This window comes from Polistes dominula, unplaced genomic scaffold, assembly GCF_049000335.1.
Source record: "Polistes dominula isolate Pdom_NZ unplaced genomic scaffold, Pdom_raw_medaka contig_16, whole genome shotgun sequence".
Lineage (NCBI taxonomy): Eukaryota > Metazoa > Arthropoda > Insecta > Hymenoptera > Vespidae > Polistes > Polistes dominula.
Genome location: NW_028301040.1, coordinates 6,922,795 through 6,939,508, shown reverse-complemented (window position 1 = coordinate 6,939,508; position 16,714 = coordinate 6,922,795). Strand labels below are relative to the sequence as shown.

Sequence of the window (16,714 nt, the reverse complement as noted above, 5' to 3'; positions counted from 1 at the left end):
ACCACTTTAACAATGGTTCTCAATATCTTTATCAAAATTTTGTAACTTTAATAATTTGTAAAAAAAACTCGTTACAGAAGTTTGAGAACCAATGTATTAGAGGATTATATTCTTGAGAATTTTTCTTGAGATACTTTCGAGGCTGATAGAGACTGCAAAACAAAACAAATATATATATATATATATATATATATATATATATATATATATATATATATATATATATATATTGTTCATAGTTAAATTTCTCTTGTTCTTCTTGAAAATTTTCTTTCTTTTATAATATAGCAATTGAAGAAAAAAAAACTAACTTATTGTTTATTTTATGTTTTTAAAATAAATACCGTTAGTTTTTAAGAGCAATTGTCGTCTCTCTTTACTACAGCAAAAATTCTAATTTTATATGAGAATCCTTTGTTTTCGGAATTTTTGAATTTGATCGTAACATGACTGAAACCTTCTCCACCTGACACCTTAGTAACATCCTCTTTGGTATCATTGTATGGAAGTATTGTAATACATGTTATACAAAGAGGTCCATCAACGATAATTTCCACGTCAGTTTCGAGAATGGATGGACCATTTATGTTTAATGAAAAATTGTGTTCATAAACCAATGTACCATTGCATGTTCCCCATATTAATTCTCCATTGGTAGCCTAAATAATAAAAAAATGTTGAAATATGTTGATATTTTTTAGTAAAAATTAATCAACTTACTCTGATTGGTCTGGAAGACAATGTATCGTTAAGTTTTTTAACAATCATTTCATTCCGATTTTCCAAACAAGATATTGTCAATTGGTTTTGATTTAAATAATTACCATGTACAATTAAATTCGTACAATTATGATTAGAGGATAAAGTATAATTAGTAACATCCCCTAATGAGTTATCACTGATCCAAGATCTTTTTTTTCAGTATTTTCTTCATTTTTATTAATTTTATTATTCAATATCGAAGTATAATTAGTAATATCCTTTATAGAGTTATCATAGATCTGAAATCTCTTCTTTTCAGTATCTTTTTCATATTGATTAGTTTTATTATTTAATTCTGATCTAATATTAGTATTATTAGAAGCTACTTTTAAGATATCCAAAGTTGAATTATTCGTTTTCTTGAAAGTTTTGGTCATTTCATTTAACGTTTGATTGTTTTTACGAATTGAAGTATTATTATAGTACTGTTTTCCATACTTTTTGCTTATTTCTCGTTGACGAGCATGAAATTTATCCATAACTGCTTTTCTCTGAGCATAATACTCCGTTCTATTAATACTTCGTACGTTTCTATTTAATATTAAATCATTAGAGTCATTTGTTTCGTTGATATCTTCATTAATCTTGTACGTCAATTTTTCATTCGAATTTGATGGTTTTTTAAAAATATCGTTGTTCTTCGTAAAAATTGAAAAATATTTTGTCTGATCATTTAAATTAATTTCACTTTCTATTTTATTCGATTGCAATTGATTTAACTCGTCGTATTTCGTCACTAATACATTTTGTTCTTTATTAATATCAGATTCGTTTATCTTTCTATTAGGGAATTCCTTAATTTCTTTCAATATTTTTCGAAAATTGGAATTTTCTTCTTTGGTTTTTCCAAGATTATCGGATAATGTCACTTGTTTTTGGACGAATACATCGTCGTGATTAATTTCCAATTTTAAAATTACATGAGAAGCGATCACCATAAATAAAACTATTAACCAACAAGCAAAAATGATTTGAATTTTACTTCCTCGTACGTTGATCATGTTCGATTGAATAGATCTAAACTTATTCGCGTTGTAAAGTTCAATGATGGAATTGAATTTCTCTCGAACGACTTCGTCCAAGTTTTATCTTTGTTGCTTTGGGTCAGTAACCTCTACTAGCTTTTCTCTTTCTCTCTCTTTCTCTCTTTTTCACTCTATAATTTATTTTAAGAATAATAAATCCAATATGGCAAACCATTATCGCATTGTGTCATGATAAGTATATGCATATGATTCATATGAATTAATTGCAACATTGAGCAAGGGAAAGAAACCAACAAAACTATTTTCCTATTGTAATTTTTTTTTTTAATGTTATTTTATTATCCACGTGATAAAAAATAATCCGTTGAGATAAATATTATGTGTGACCAATTAAGAAATTCTATACATCTTGATATAAGAAAATGTTATTGAGATTCGCAAAACTTTTAAATAAATATTAATTAAAGTCCACTTATTTTTTTTAGACAAAATTATTTTTCAATAAACATATATAAGAAATAGGAATTTGGTTAAATGAATTGGACTGTAAATGTTATTTAATAGCTTCGATAGCGATCGTGTCATCGTCCTCATAAATTCCATCATTACTATCAGGTTTATTATCTGGCTCAATTTTTGTGTCCAGTTTCTCGATACCACTGTCGTCGTCATTGTCAACATCAACGAATGGACGTTGAGTTGATATCGGTGGTGATCCTGATACTGGAATAAATCCAGGACGAGATGGACTCAATACTGGATATATCTGTAACATTAAATTTCAAATAAAATAATATAAATAAGTTTGAATTCACTTTTATATTACTTAACATTATCAAATTATTATTAATTAATTACCGGATTAATCGGAAATCTGAAATCGTAGTAATAATATCCATAGGGTGGCAAATGAGTAAGTGTCGTTTGTTTTTCTGGCAAAATTGTTGGACTACTAGATGTTAAATCAGTGTGTACCTATAAAATAAATACATATGCATTTTTAAAAATATAGTATGTAATTGATTAATAATGATTAATATATCTTACCTGAAGCAAATTGTATATGTAATAGGGTGCGAGAGCATTCTGATGAGCAATTTGATAATATTCAGGATGGATCATTTGCGGATATTGATAACTGCTTGGATATAACTTGGCAAGTGACGTAGATTGAATTTCGATGATTGAGACGGTCACGATGAGAAAGAGAAATGATCTAGACGTTTCACCCTATTAACGTCAAATCATTAAATTACATTTTTTGATATAAGTGTCGATGATTATGGCAGTGGACAAAGCCAAAAAAGAAAAATATGATGATAGTTTGAACATAAATAAAAGTTAAATAACGTGTGCTTTTATTGAACATGTGTGTCACGTTTATTGAGCATACATAAAAAATCAGAGAAAAGATAAACGACAACCTTCGAACCGTGTTTTTTATTTTATTTGACTTTATTCTTTTCCTCTTTCTTCGATTTTTCTAACATGTTAGAATGTTAAATAGATAAAACGAATAATAATAGAATAAAAGACAATAAGGATTTCATTGACGATTAGAATAAAAAATTGAGTCTTTGTCTTCTCGATGACTATGATTTTACCTGCATTGCGTACAGAGAAGCTCACTTATTGTCAGAGAAAAACTAGCACAGCACTAACTTGAATTTCAGCCCTACTCGCGATTTATATATCCAGTTCTCGAAGAGCAACACTCCCACCACGTGAAATTTCATTCCTGAGTCTTCTTTTTTGTTAGTTTCTACAAGCCCATAGTCGTTGCTTCTTTTCACGAGCAATCGAGTATGTTCTTGTAAGAAGGATCAACTATTATAATTAGCTTTATTATATTTGACACGAGTAATCTGGAGAGAACACGATTGAATTCAGTGAAAAATTCACGTTCATATGGGTTTTCTTTTTTATTATTCTTTTTTAAATTAACACTTCGCCAATTTCAATTAATTATCATATTAATTGAACATTATTTATGAATACTTTTAAAATTTCCATTTAATAAAATTGAAAAAAGATATTTAATCATTTGCTGTAAAATTAATGAATCGACATTGCGTTAGATATCGTTAAGTTATTTTCCTTTTTATTAATTAATATCAATTTTTGTATTTCATTACTTTCTTTATCTTTTTTTCGGTAAATCTTCGACGGTTTTATCGTAAATATTTCAACGAGAAAATTTTAATACAGTTCGAATGACTCGACGATTGCATCGAAAGATGAGTAAAAAGAAGATAACTTATGTACACTTATATAGGGTGAGTCAGATAACTTTTTGCAATGATTATTATATTTCTCAATAATGAGAAGTTAAGAAAAAGAAAATAGTAGATAGAAAAACTTTTTTTGTTCATAATAAAAGTAATGGAGTAGTACTTGTAAAGATTGCTGGTAAAAAAAAAAAAAAAGAAAGACAAGGAAAGGAAAAAGGTGTAAATATAGAAATAGAGGATCCTTTGTGAGGATAATGAGCGTAACAATGAAGTCTGGAGAAGAGTTGAAGTAAATAGACGAGTGGACATTGGAATAAACGAAGAAGAATAGTCGTGGTTAGTCGAAAATTTATTGATTCTCATGAAGTTTAGAAGAAAAATGATGGAAAGTGTTTGTAACGTGACGACGCCAAGACAGAAAGAGAAAAGACAGATACAAAAAATCAACAGATTAATATGAATAGAATTATTTGAGTCACCCTGTATATATGTATACCGATGAAAATAGAAAAAAAAACTGTAAACGTAAACCGGTTGAAAGATCGTCGAATTCGCGCTTAGATCTCTTAGACGAGGAGGGTGTGGTCGAGAGCTATCTTTGACGTTCGAATTTGCATTTCTAATATTCAAAACGAAGCTGTAGCACCGTCACCCTGTTTGCTCGGTCCTTTAACAAGGTAAAATGATGTTTGATATATAGTTTTTGATCTATTACATGGGTGTGGCTGGTTTATTTAAACAAATAAACAAATATTATATTATATATTATCTGTACATCTGTAATATTAAAAAATTGTAAGTAACTTTATTCGAGAATCGAATGAATAAAATTTGACTGACTTCAAAGCACGCCGTCCATCTTAATCGAGATCATTGTCTTGACCTTACGTAACCTCATCGTTGCTTTAGGCAGGATGAGTAAGAAAAATCTTGGAGTTACCAAGGAAGCATAAAATGAAGATCTAGCGAGTTAGCGAGATCGAAATTTCATATTAAATATTTCTATCATCTTCGAGTCAGATTCGATTCGACTAGCATAGAAATGCATTCCTCTGTGCGTCAGCATAAACCAAAATTGGTTCTACGTGTTAAACGGAAAAGTAGACGAAGAGGACAAACACTTGGACTAGCAGAAATGAAATTTCGTTTAGAACGACGGAAGAAGATTCATCGCGATGACGATAGCCAGATGAAAGGGTGCTGTGCCAGGTTAAATATTTCATCATAATCTATCTAAACATACATTTTCTACATACATACGTAATGAAACAATTTCATTTTGTGAACAAAAATTATTTTCATCTTAATCTCGTTTAAGATCAAATATTGTTATTTTCAATAGTTTCATCAAATCAACTCATTCATTTTTATCATTTATTTTTGTTGAATTATCAATTTATATCTCATTTGTTCATATAATTTATATGTTTTATCTACCAGATAACATTAACTCCATTTACAGGTTTAATGATGTCTTGTTTGTTCTTTTTTGAAAATCTCGTCGAGACCTTTTATAGATATTCGAGGTCGATTTGATCGTAAAAGATGAAACTTGATTTTGTAAATTCTATACCAAAGATACCACAACAGATACACATGAATACAGATTTAGAATTTATTTTATTATATTTACATGCTATAAATGCATATCGTGCATGTTCTCCATTTCTATATTTCAACGCAATTAATATCCTACTTAAGATGACGTCAATATCTCTCACGAAGATGTTATTTCAGGGTTTGCAACGTGCACTTTAACATTACGTGATATTTCATGAGAAATGAGAAAATACAAGTTCAACTTTTTCATATTCTTCTTCTTTTCATTTTTATTATTTTTTTTACTTAAATTTATATCCTTCCGGATTCAAATTTGAAATGAAGAAGAAGAAGAAGAAGAAGAAGAAGAAGAAGAAGAAGAAGAGGACATTTCAATTTATAATTAAAAAAAAAATATATATATATATAATATACTATTATATAATAAAAATGACAATATGATAAAATGCGCGTTATTTAACAAATTTGTAATCTTTTCAAATGGTTGCTAGGGTTTGCTGCATAACTTTAACTCGGCCTGAATTGTGATTGAAATGAGGAATAGTTGATATGTATTGTAAAAAAAAAGAAAAAAGAAAAGAGAGAAAGAGTTGAACATGTGGACCAGAGCTTAAATAGAAGCGCCCTTTTCGCATGAATCGATAGGAAAGTTCGTGAGGCGTCGACTACCCTCGTGGAACTTCGCACGCCTACAAATCAATCTGCAGTAGCTTTCGTGTTTATCAACAAGTGCCGCATACACCTGATTCTACTCTCGACGTGCTCGTTCTTTTCATCTTTCTCTTTCTCACACCTTCTCTATCTCTTTCTCTTTCTCTTTCATTTGAAATTTCTTCAAATATTCTTCGTTTTTTTCTCTCGTACTCTCCCGTTAGTTTTTTGTACCATTTAGATGAATAAGTGTAACATCAGAGAATTTTTGCATATGTGACATCACGTGAGTTAAACATTTCAAACTGGATGTGACGTGTCGTCCTTCTTGAACCAGTTAGGACCTTGGTACAGGGCGTATTTAAACGAACGATCCGTTTCAATTTATTTTTCCTCTTCTTCCTCGTCGTCGTTGTCGTCGTTGTTGCTTTTCGAAGGTTAGTCTTTCATACGAATGGCCACGAGAGTGTTTACGTTTCAGCGATCCTGTATGGAACTATTAATATCGAGTGTTAGTGAATTTTCATCTCACGGAATATTTTGATACAATTTAAATATTCTTTATTATTTCGGTGAACTCTCTCTTTCTCTTTGCCCTTTTTTTATCTATACGAATTGTCTACTTTTGTTCAGATATATTTATATATTTCTCAAATGTAAATCTTTATTATATAAAGAAAGATTAATTATAATAAGTTATTAATATCAAAGGATAAGGATGATTTTGTTTAACAATTCGTATATCGTTTTCATTTGAAATTGACGTTAAGGTCGAGTGGTGGTTCGAAAGAAACACGTGTTCGAGGTCGATTTCGAAGAAAGTACGTTGATATATCTTATGTACGATCTCGTGTTAACTATAATTTTTCGTATGTTCGTACTATAGCGACTAACGTGAGATTATTTTTGGCTTCTCACGTGTATGCATCTTCATTCGAACAAAAGTACAGATAATCGAGTCATTTTTCTTTGTTCTCTTTGTATCAATTATCACTTTCGTCAGACAAATTCTTAGAAAATGTAACATTGTAAATAATCAATCAACACTGTCATTATGTGGTTACATTTTCACCTGTCTTACAATAATTTAACGACCTACTTTTTGGCGAAACTTAGAAATCATGATTAATTAAAATAATGTATGTATACTTTCTCGAGTTTTTCGTTTGTCTAAACAATCATTATATATTACATAGAACAATAGTTTGTACTTTCCTAGAGACAAACATGTTTGTATATATACCAATTACAAAATATTGTATTTCGAGGATTTATACGTTTCGCTTGTTACGAATGTTCTAGTATTTTCTACATCCATTTTTCTTCTTTCTAATAAAAATAATCAATTTCATATATATTTTTTTTATATAAATATATAAATTTTATATAAATTTTATATAAAAATATAATAAAATTTATATTTTGTTATATAAATATAAATATTTTTTATTTTTTTGAAATACAATTATATTATATAAATATTTTTTATTTTTTTGAAATACAATTATATTATATAAATATTTTTTATTTTTTTGAAATACAATTATATTATATAAATATTCTTTATTTTTTTGAAATACAATTTCTAATAAAAATAAGTCAATTTCATTTATTCGTAATTTTCTTCAAATTGCTATCTTGCACATATGCTTTATCTCTATCTCTCTTTAAGATTCATCTCTATACGTACGTCATTGTCTTCCTTTTCAAATCGATTAGTCACCTATCTATTGTGAATTTATAATAGACGGTTCGTGTTCGTGTCGTATTTGAAACTTCGTCGATGTCGATGTCGATATCGTTGATAAAAAAATAAAGAAAGGTTTTGATTAATAATTAAAAACAGATAAAAAAAAATAAATAAATAACAACAAAAAACTAACAAGTTTTTGGAAAGCAGCCGTAGATATAAATAGAAGTACCTCATGCGTGCATGCGTGCTATGCTTTTAAACATAGTTTTGGCAGCGGGAAACGTCAAAACGCTTCAGAGTGCTGAAGCGTGTGGATCGCGAATTTTGTTGTAAAATTAAGAAGGAAAATAAGAAAGAAAAAAGTAGGGAGATCAAACAAGAGAGACCAAAACAAAATAGAAAATTATCTTTAAAGAAAAAATCTTCATTCCTTTTCGTAGTCAAATTTTCATGCTATTTAAATTTGATAATATAATCGATGTAAAGTCATCATTCCTGTTTTCGTTTATCACAGTCATTGTCATCGTTAACACGAAGGCTATTATCGTGAGAAGAAGAAAATAGAGAAAGAGAAAGAAAAAGAGAGAAAGAGAGAGAAAGGACAAGCGCGTATTGGAAATGTGCGACAAAGAAAACCAGCAACCAACAAAAGTGAATGCACTCGAGGATATTGAGGAGGACATGCAGGAAGAAGAGTAAAAATCAAAAGCAACCTATTCGTGTATCGTGCGTGTTTGTCCATCCTCCCTTACATTAGTGTATGCTTATGTGTATATGTGTGCACGCACGTGTAAATTTAAGTGTATCGTAGTGTAGGAGAGTACGTGTTGATCTTTTTGTCTCTTTATCATTTAGTTCTTCAAACTTATTACTTACTACTTGCAGTCTTGCATTTGTTATTTTATATTCATTGCTTTGTATAAGCTTCTCAGTTAAATGGAATTAGCTGTGTCATTTTATTTTCGTAGGATTTATCTTAAAACTCTCGTACTAAGAATGAAAATTATTAAGTATATTAATTATACGTTTGTGAAAGTTCCTGTGACTTCGTATAGTTGTATCATGTTTGTGGTTTTGCATTTGTATAGATTAGATATTCTAACTTAGTTTGTTGTCATGTACTTGTTATTTATTCTTTGCATTATTATTTAGAAAGTTATTTTAAAGCACTGATCTTTATACGTTCTTTGCATTAATTAGCCTTGAAAGTTCTTTTTTTTCTAAGCTTGATTTTCATTTCTGTGACACTGACTAAGTGTGGCCAGCTGATCGTAAAATCTGATTAATGAGATTTTTCGTCTGGGTTGGACCAAAGCCAATGGAGAGATTCATTGATATCTTCGAAAGACGTTCATCTTCTTTTACTTTCATGAAAGATAAAAAAATGATCACCTTTCATCATCATTTTCTTTCAATTATTTCGATAAATGAACATTTACAAATGTTTGAAAATAAATTAATGTATCAGTTAAATGTTCTTTAATTTTTATAACTAAAGTTCTTTAATAAATCTTTGTCAAAATTTGATAATATTTTACTTAAATTATATACAAATTTGGTTATTGTTTTAATAAATATTTGTCACCATTCATTCACTTGAAATTGAAAGATAGTTTGGTTAAACCGCGATCGTTTTGCACGCAATGCCACCAAGAAATGAACGAGTTCGTTTAGTTCCTACCACTTTTACTTGAACGATGTAATTTTACTAACTGTTTACGTTGCGGTTTAGTGCGATGTCACCGAGCAGTAGATGTATGGACGACGCTATAAACAACACGATCATGGAGAAGCTACAAAGTTTCGCGTTAAAACATAATACAGGAGGGGAAGCATTGAAGGCCTTAATAACCAAGATACACGCACGAGTCACCTCTTCAGGTAATCACGTATTTAATAACCTATAATTACTAATTAAATTAAATTTATTTTCGTTTCTTATTATTCAATTACAGTTATACAGTTATATTCAAATAGAAACATTATCGAATGCGATAATAACGGTATAATTTGTAAGAAATATATAAAATCACTTAACTTTAATGTTACATATTTAAAATAATTTGATTAAAAAGTTATAATAAGAAATAGAAAATAGGGACTACATTTTTATTCAATATCACACAGGAGTAGATTGATCATTCCATTTTAAAATATAGTGCTAAGATTGAAATCTACTGTAGAAAAAATCTTGACACAACCCTTGAAAAATCTTGATGCAATTCTCGTCCTGTTTCAACAATCTTCTATATGAATTTACTCGTAAATCACACCAAAATGCTTACAGATGAATTCTCGAATACGCTTTTATCTTTATTTTTGATGAAAATTTACCCTTAATATTTTACCTTTATCGGAGATCTCAAAACAGTCAGGAAATTATACTAACGTTATTCTTAGAACGATATCATGTTAATTGATCAATGAGAAAAGATCAAAGTATTAGCCGGAAGATCGATATCAAATAATATTAAGATCAAAAGGAAGGTTAAATTAGAGTAATAGATACGTTAAGAGGAATTTTGGCTTTTCAACAAGACTAATATCTCTTTTGCACAATGGTAACATTACTTTACTTTCTTAGTGTTGTCAGCTCATTTAATCTCACACTTAAGTGATACTACATTCGAATTATTTTCCACATACAACTCCTGAATAGTAACATTCTTAAAGAATATATGAAATTATGTGTTATGAAGAATTAGCTCTTAGTTTACTAAGAAATAAAAGGTGAAAACAGCTTTTTTAGTGTCATTGTATTTCGCAAATTATGTCTCGCTAAACTTCAAAATGAAAATCCGGGTCGCATTAGATATATAACTTGGAATTCATGCGCTCGTTCAAGTTCTTCTGAAAACCTATTTCTACAGATAACTCGATTTATATAGAATTAGACTACGTAAACTTTATTTTTCGAACGATGTTAAAGTTTTGAAAATGTAGATAAAATTTAAACGATAAAAATGGATCATTCGGTTACACGTGTTTCTTTTTTTTCATATTAAATTCATTCAAATTGATGTATTTTACAAGAAAAAAAAAACAAAAAATATGAGGAAATATATATCATATTAAATCATTGATGTTTCTTTTAAGTGATTTCAGAACAAACGTGTAAATTTAGTTTTAAGATATTAATACAATTGGATATGATCAATCGAGTGGTTATTTTTGAAAATTTATACATAAAGGATTATTATAAGGGTTACGTAAGAATTTTCGCGTCACATGTGCTTTGACATATTATTAGTTGGCAATAATCCAATGAACGAGGGATATCCAGACAATACATACTGGAGTAATTCGATAGGGATCGAAATTAGGTCAATGTGATAAGAACGTTTGATTTCATTCTGCATTCAACAGAATTACATTCTACGAGCAGAATGTCGATGTACTCGACTGATTTCGAATTTAAAACATTTTTATTAGTATGCATAACTAGAATTAGTAATTAAAGTTACATCGTTTCTCAAGTGCTTTTCAAAGTAAATAAAATAAATTAACTTTAAATACTTAAAGAGAGAGAGAGATCTTGTTGAAAATTTATCACAGATCATTTTGAAAATCTGTAAATCTTGGTTGACGTTAAATTGGCAATTACTTTCGAATGATAACGTACCTATGGGTTACGTGTATTTTTTTCACGTAGTCGCGCTCATGGCATTGATCCGAATTGGCTTAATGTCAACTATGAAAGTTAGAATTACACCATCTTAACCATGAACAGTATGTTTGCTATTTTATTGAATTTGTAGTATCTTTGTTCGCAGCTGTTCATTTGCTCGCTCATCCTTTCTCTTGCCAAGATAATTTGTTTATTTTATTTATTGCAATATTATTTACACGTATCGAATTACTTGTTTATCTTGATTAATGATGCGGATGAAAATTTAATTAATCCTTTTACGACTAATCATTGCTTAGATTCGACATCTACTAAATGCTTCTTTTTCTTTTTATAATTACACTTATTTTTATAACTGTAACTAATTATTCTGATTGTTAATATCATTGAATTTTTGTAAATGTTACTGTATTACTTATATATTTTAAATCTCGTTAATAAAACTTTTTATTTTGTTTTTTTTTTAGATAAACGAGTTCGCGAGGATATGTTGGAAAAATTATGGACCAAGGGTTCTGGTGCAATGGAAATTTTTATTATCATTCTTGCGGTAAGTTTTTTAAAAGATAGTTCGATTATTAAAATTAAGGAACTGTGTCTGGCACAGTTAGTACTTGGATGGGTGATCCTTTAGGAACACTGTGTGAATATGTTTTATATTCTAATTTCAATATAAATAATATGACATAATAGATATAATATGAACTTTTTAATATGCATACTTTAAAAGAGAAGAAAAAAGTATTTTTAGCAAAGGATTTAATTTGAAATGTCACGAAACGTATCAAGCTAAACGTGTTCGTTGGTGAATATTCCACACCATGTAAAGTTGATTAGGCGTTTCGAATGAGTACGAAGGTATTCAAGTTTCATACACGAAATAGTAGCGTGACAAAGTCACATTAACGAGTTATACTCACTTGTCAATCTCCCCTCGGGAAGGTTTGCAAAACTACAAACCCGTTCGTTCTTATTTCTATTGAGTGTTGCACGAACGAATTGTGAGTTTTCATTGCTCAAAGATCCAAATCTTTCTTTCGTAATTTAAAATATCTTTCAAATTAAATTGGGAAAAATATAGAATTCAAAAGATGAAATAATGATTACCATTAAACAATAATTTTGGTCTCATAATAATACAGAAATTATAAAAATATATAATTTTCTATTTTACAGCATTGCAAGGATCTTGTGGTGATTTATAGTATTGCTGCAATATTACACGAGTGTATAATGCCAAAAGTAACGAAAGGCAAATCGAAAGGAAGCAAAACCAAAAGTGCAACAAGTAATATTCAAATTTATAAATTATTATAAATATCGTAAAAATAATTTAAATAATAACATACCATATATGTCTATTAAATATAGTATGTGTATCCTATTTAATTGTGTCGAATGAAAATGTTCAAAGTTTTTAAGTAAATTTACGATAGGAATAAACTATTATTTCTTTTTTTAGAAAGCAGTAGCCGAATAGCGGTCATTCAACTGATAAACTTAGGGATCACGCAAGTCCTAGTTAAAAATTTAATGAATATCCAGAATCAAGACAGTCCTATTGTAGATGTCTTGATGCAAGAAGTTCTATGGATTTTGGAACAGGTAAAATTGTATATCAATTTAAATATTTCTAAATTATTTATTAATATAATTAATTATATGTATGAATAAGGTATTTATATGTTGTAGATCTGCCAATGGGATGTGAGAATTTTAGCAAATGTAAAAAGTTCAAATTGTATCAAGATATTTCACACGCTCCTCGCACAAAATTATAACAACAGTAAAATAATTCTTCCATTGTTGCTGATAATGAAAACTCTTGCTCAAAATTGTTAGTATTATTCTAAGTTTAATTTTAATATTTATTTTATTGTGGTAGATTTAATAATTGGATAATTTTATTTCACAGCATTTTGTCAAGAAGTTCTTATTAATGACGGTATAGTTAATACATTGGAAAAGACCCTAATATTTGTTGGTAATGCATCTAACATTAGATTAAGAGTTTTGGTAGAATGTTTGAAATATTTTACTACTAACAGTAAGTACGTTATTAGTTATCATTTTGTTAGCTTCAATGATATTAACAAAAAAAATATGCTAATGACTTTTGTTTGATTTCTTTTTTTTTTTTTTTTAATTAAACGTAATATGAATTTTTCGTAGAATTATGCTGCAAGAAGCTCGTAAAGATTGGGATTGTAAATCAATTGATGCGAATTTTCGACAGATGGGAGAGATTCGAGGGACAGATGAGACTGAAGATATGCAACTACGCTCTGAACACGCTACAGCATCTTTGCGTAATAAGTAAAGTTTCTTTTACGAAAGCAAACCGCGCTTAGTATCCAGAAAAAATCTAAGAGAAGTGAAAAAAGGCTGACAGGTGCTTATAACGAGTTACATTCGACCGCGTTGACCGGTCGAACGAACGTTGATCTCAATATCGGTTGAAACGTTTCATTACGAATTAATTATTAGTCGCTCGACGAATTCTTCTTTTTTTAAATTCTTTTACTAGTTTTTTTACTTTTACGAGCTCGAACTCAAGGAATTCTTGAAAAACGTTGGGGAACTTGTCGTATTTGTTAAGATTATTTTGAAGTAACGTACGAGTACTTTGAACATATTTATGAATAGTGCAAAGAAAGATACTTCTCAGTTAAGAGCATGTCTTCCAAGATGTATTTTCCTTCCTCTCGAAGAAAGGACTCGGATAACTCGGAATCGTTTAAAAGATCTTTTTCTTCTTCCTCCCACTTTCAGAGTCTGGTAGGAATGCTATTAAGTCGAACAATGGTCTACAGCTACTGTACCGGTTTTGTACATACTGCCCGGAGGAAAAAGCCTACGATTGCTTATTGTCACGTATATGTAGTATAATCAATCAATGTCTGGAAAAGAAGGACTTGCCTGTACCCATAATGTCTCCTGCAAGGTGAACGATACTTTCAAGGTTTCCTATGTTTGATCTGCGTTTTTAATATTTACGGAAAAATATCATCATTTGTTTTTTTTTTTCTTACAATTAGTACTAAATCATTTAATTTATTTAATATTTGGTATTTAGATTCAATCTACCGGAAGCAAATACCAGGGCTAACAGCATCGAAAGTGGAAGTGACCTTGACAGTCAAGTACGTCGCATTTATTTTTATATTAAATTTGCAAATATAAGTATGTCTGCATTCTTTAATTTAAATTTTTGTTCTATTTATTTATTTTTGTTTTTCAGGCTAACAGCGTGGCCTCGCTTGGAAGATTATATAGTGATTTTGATTCAGGAGACGACGAAGATAGTCATAGTTCAAAAAGAACGAGCGATAAGAATTTGTATCCTACCGAAGAGATAGATGAGAGTCAATTTTTTGCTGGAGTTTATACATCTCAAAGGACTGAGGAAAATTTGATTTGGTAATAATATTGTTTGATCCAATTTGGAAAATAATATTTTAATATGAATATTTTAACGTCTATATTCTATATGATAAATTGCTTTCAAAATTGTCCAATTTAATCTAACACCACGTGAATTTTTATTTTAGGTATAGCAATTTTTTTAAAGAGTTAAATAATTATCAAATAAAACTCGAACATACTACGTCAAATTTAACAGTTAACTATGATAAAACGAACACTCGGTCAAAAAGTCTATTAAAGGAAATGCATAAGGACGAAATGGAATATCAAATAAAGCATAAAAATATATTATCTAATTTCAAAACTCTAAAAGATCTTTCATTAGCTACTACTAATCAGCTAGCTTATTGTATAATAGCAACCGAAGTGAAAAGTATTATCAGATTTGTCAAAGTTGCTTATCCCGATTTGATCGGTGGTGACTCTTTTGGAAAACCAGAACCATTAAACTGCAAAGATAGGAAAGTTTGTCGTGAAAAATTATTAACTTGCGTGGAAAGAAGTCTTCACGCTAATACAAAAAATTACGAGGTTGTTTATAATCTGGATGTTCTAGCGATGAATGTACCAACGAATGATCGAGTTTCGGATAAATTACTTTGTAACTGGGACGAAAAGAGAATTGGAAAAAGGAACTTGGAGACCAAATATTTACAATTTGAATCTCGTTTTGAAAGTGGAAATTTAAGAAAAGCTATTAAGGTATAGTTAAAGTATTTGTTGCAATTATGAATGTGTTCACTGTTATAGCAATCGTATATAGTTATTGTTAATATAAGCTAATGAACCGTGATTCCTTTTATTTGATACGCCCTGCGACGTATTCAATGAATTTTTAATTTACATATTTCAATCTTTAACAGATCGATTAACAGAACTATACATTGAATGGTGAACATGTTAAAGTAGAAAAAAAAATCTGATTAGGCTTAGATCCATGAATTCTTTTTTACACATATCGTTTCTCTGTATTTTTCTTCCTTGCTTGCAGATAGGCTTGAGAGAATACGACTTGATCTTAACACCAGATGTTAACAGTGTTTCTGGACACCAATGGTTTTACTTCGAAGTTTCAAATATGGAAATAAATGCTCCTTACACGTTCAATATAATAAATTGCGAAAAAGCCAACTCTCAGTTTAATTTCGGTATGAAGCCTATTCTGTTCAGCGTAATCGAAGCGCAATTGGGACGACCTGGTTGGGTCAGAACTGGGACAGATATCTCTTACTATAGAAATTGTTATCAGAAACCAACGAAGGGAAAGAATTATTTGACGACAACTTTCACAGTTATCTTTCCTCATGCTCACGACGTTTGTTATCTGGCATATCACTTCCCTTATACTTATACTCAATTAATGACCAATATTTGGAAATGGACTGGAAGGATTAGTTCTTCGAACATTTACTTTCGTGCCGATTCATTTTGCGAGTCGTTAAATAACAATGAAATTCCATTACTGACTATAACTGCGCCAGATTCTAAAGACAATCCTATATCAGTAAGTTTTACCTTTGTTCGTATAACATCTACATTGAATATTATTGTCAAAAAATTGATGATATTTACTTGGGATATGTTTAGAACAGAAAAATGATCTTTCTTACGTCGAGAGTTCATCCAGGTGAAAGCAACGCATCATGGATAATGCATGGAACATTGGAGACTCTTCTAAGCAATTCCACTTATGCTAGTAGCTTACGTGACGATTATGTATTTAAAATCGTTCCGATGTTGAACCCAGAAGGTGTGGTCAATGGTTGGTAAGTGATAG

At 29.6% G+C, this 16,714-nt stretch overlaps 3 protein-coding genes across 10 annotated transcripts in view; 1 reads left to right on the top strand and 2 right to left on the bottom strand.

The window, feature by feature from the left end:
- Nucleotides 1-12: 12 nt before the first annotated feature.
- Nucleotides 13-1,763, bottom strand: LOC107070581 (uncharacterized). Its single transcript, XM_089174703.1, is given in 5 exon segments — nucleotides 13-152; nucleotides 345-659; nucleotides 721-914; nucleotides 917-954; nucleotides 1,051-1,763. Coding segments are annotated over 4 exon segments (1,251 nt in total). The 3' UTR covers nucleotides 13-152; nucleotides 345-353.
- A 538-nt stretch (nucleotides 1,764-2,301) lies between these two features.
- On the bottom strand, nucleotides 2,302-5,934 carry LOC107070580 (uncharacterized). Its single transcript, XM_015328909.2, has 4 exons — nucleotides 3,353-5,934; nucleotides 2,796-2,978; nucleotides 2,607-2,723; nucleotides 2,302-2,514 (listed from the first exon to the last, which is right to left on the bottom strand). The coding sequence occupies exons 1-4, from the start codon at nucleotides 3,356-3,358 to the stop codon at nucleotides 2,302-2,304; spliced, it is 519 nt and encodes a 172-aa protein (XP_015184395.1). The 5' UTR covers nucleotides 3,359-5,934.
- A 352-nt stretch (nucleotides 5,935-6,286) lies between these two features.
- The window catches only part of LOC107070576 (cytosolic carboxypeptidase 1), a 29,150-nt gene continuing 18,722 nt past the window's right edge, over nucleotides 6,287-16,714 (top strand). For 3 of the 8 annotated variants that reach the window (XM_089174694.1, XM_089174698.1, XM_089174699.1), the window contains exons 1-15: nucleotides 6,858-7,011; nucleotides 8,398-8,578; nucleotides 9,616-9,764; nucleotides 11,979-12,061; nucleotides 12,688-12,799; nucleotides 12,974-13,116; nucleotides 13,204-13,348; nucleotides 13,427-13,558; nucleotides 13,684-13,827; nucleotides 14,284-14,455; nucleotides 14,588-14,654; nucleotides 14,753-14,931; nucleotides 15,063-15,639; nucleotides 15,929-16,441; nucleotides 16,525-16,703. In XM_089174694.1, coding sequence (XP_089030820.1) covers nucleotides 8,502-8,578; nucleotides 9,616-9,764; nucleotides 11,979-12,061; nucleotides 12,688-12,799; nucleotides 12,974-13,116; nucleotides 13,204-13,348; nucleotides 13,427-13,558; nucleotides 13,684-13,827; nucleotides 14,284-14,455; nucleotides 14,588-14,654; nucleotides 14,753-14,931; nucleotides 15,063-15,639; nucleotides 15,929-16,441; nucleotides 16,525-16,703 — 2,672 coding nt within the window. In that variant the 5' untranslated portion in view covers nucleotides 6,858-7,011; nucleotides 8,398-8,501. Of the gene's footprint in view, nucleotides 6,702-6,857; nucleotides 7,012-8,028; nucleotides 8,610-9,615; nucleotides 9,765-11,978; nucleotides 12,062-12,687; nucleotides 12,800-12,973; nucleotides 13,117-13,203; nucleotides 13,349-13,426; nucleotides 13,559-13,683; nucleotides 13,828-14,283; nucleotides 14,456-14,587; nucleotides 14,655-14,752; nucleotides 14,932-15,062; nucleotides 15,640-15,928; nucleotides 16,442-16,524; nucleotides 16,704-16,714 lie in introns of those variants that run through there. The other 5 variants (XM_089174696.1, XM_089174695.1, XM_015328903.2 and 2 more) reach the window with 5 other exon arrangements.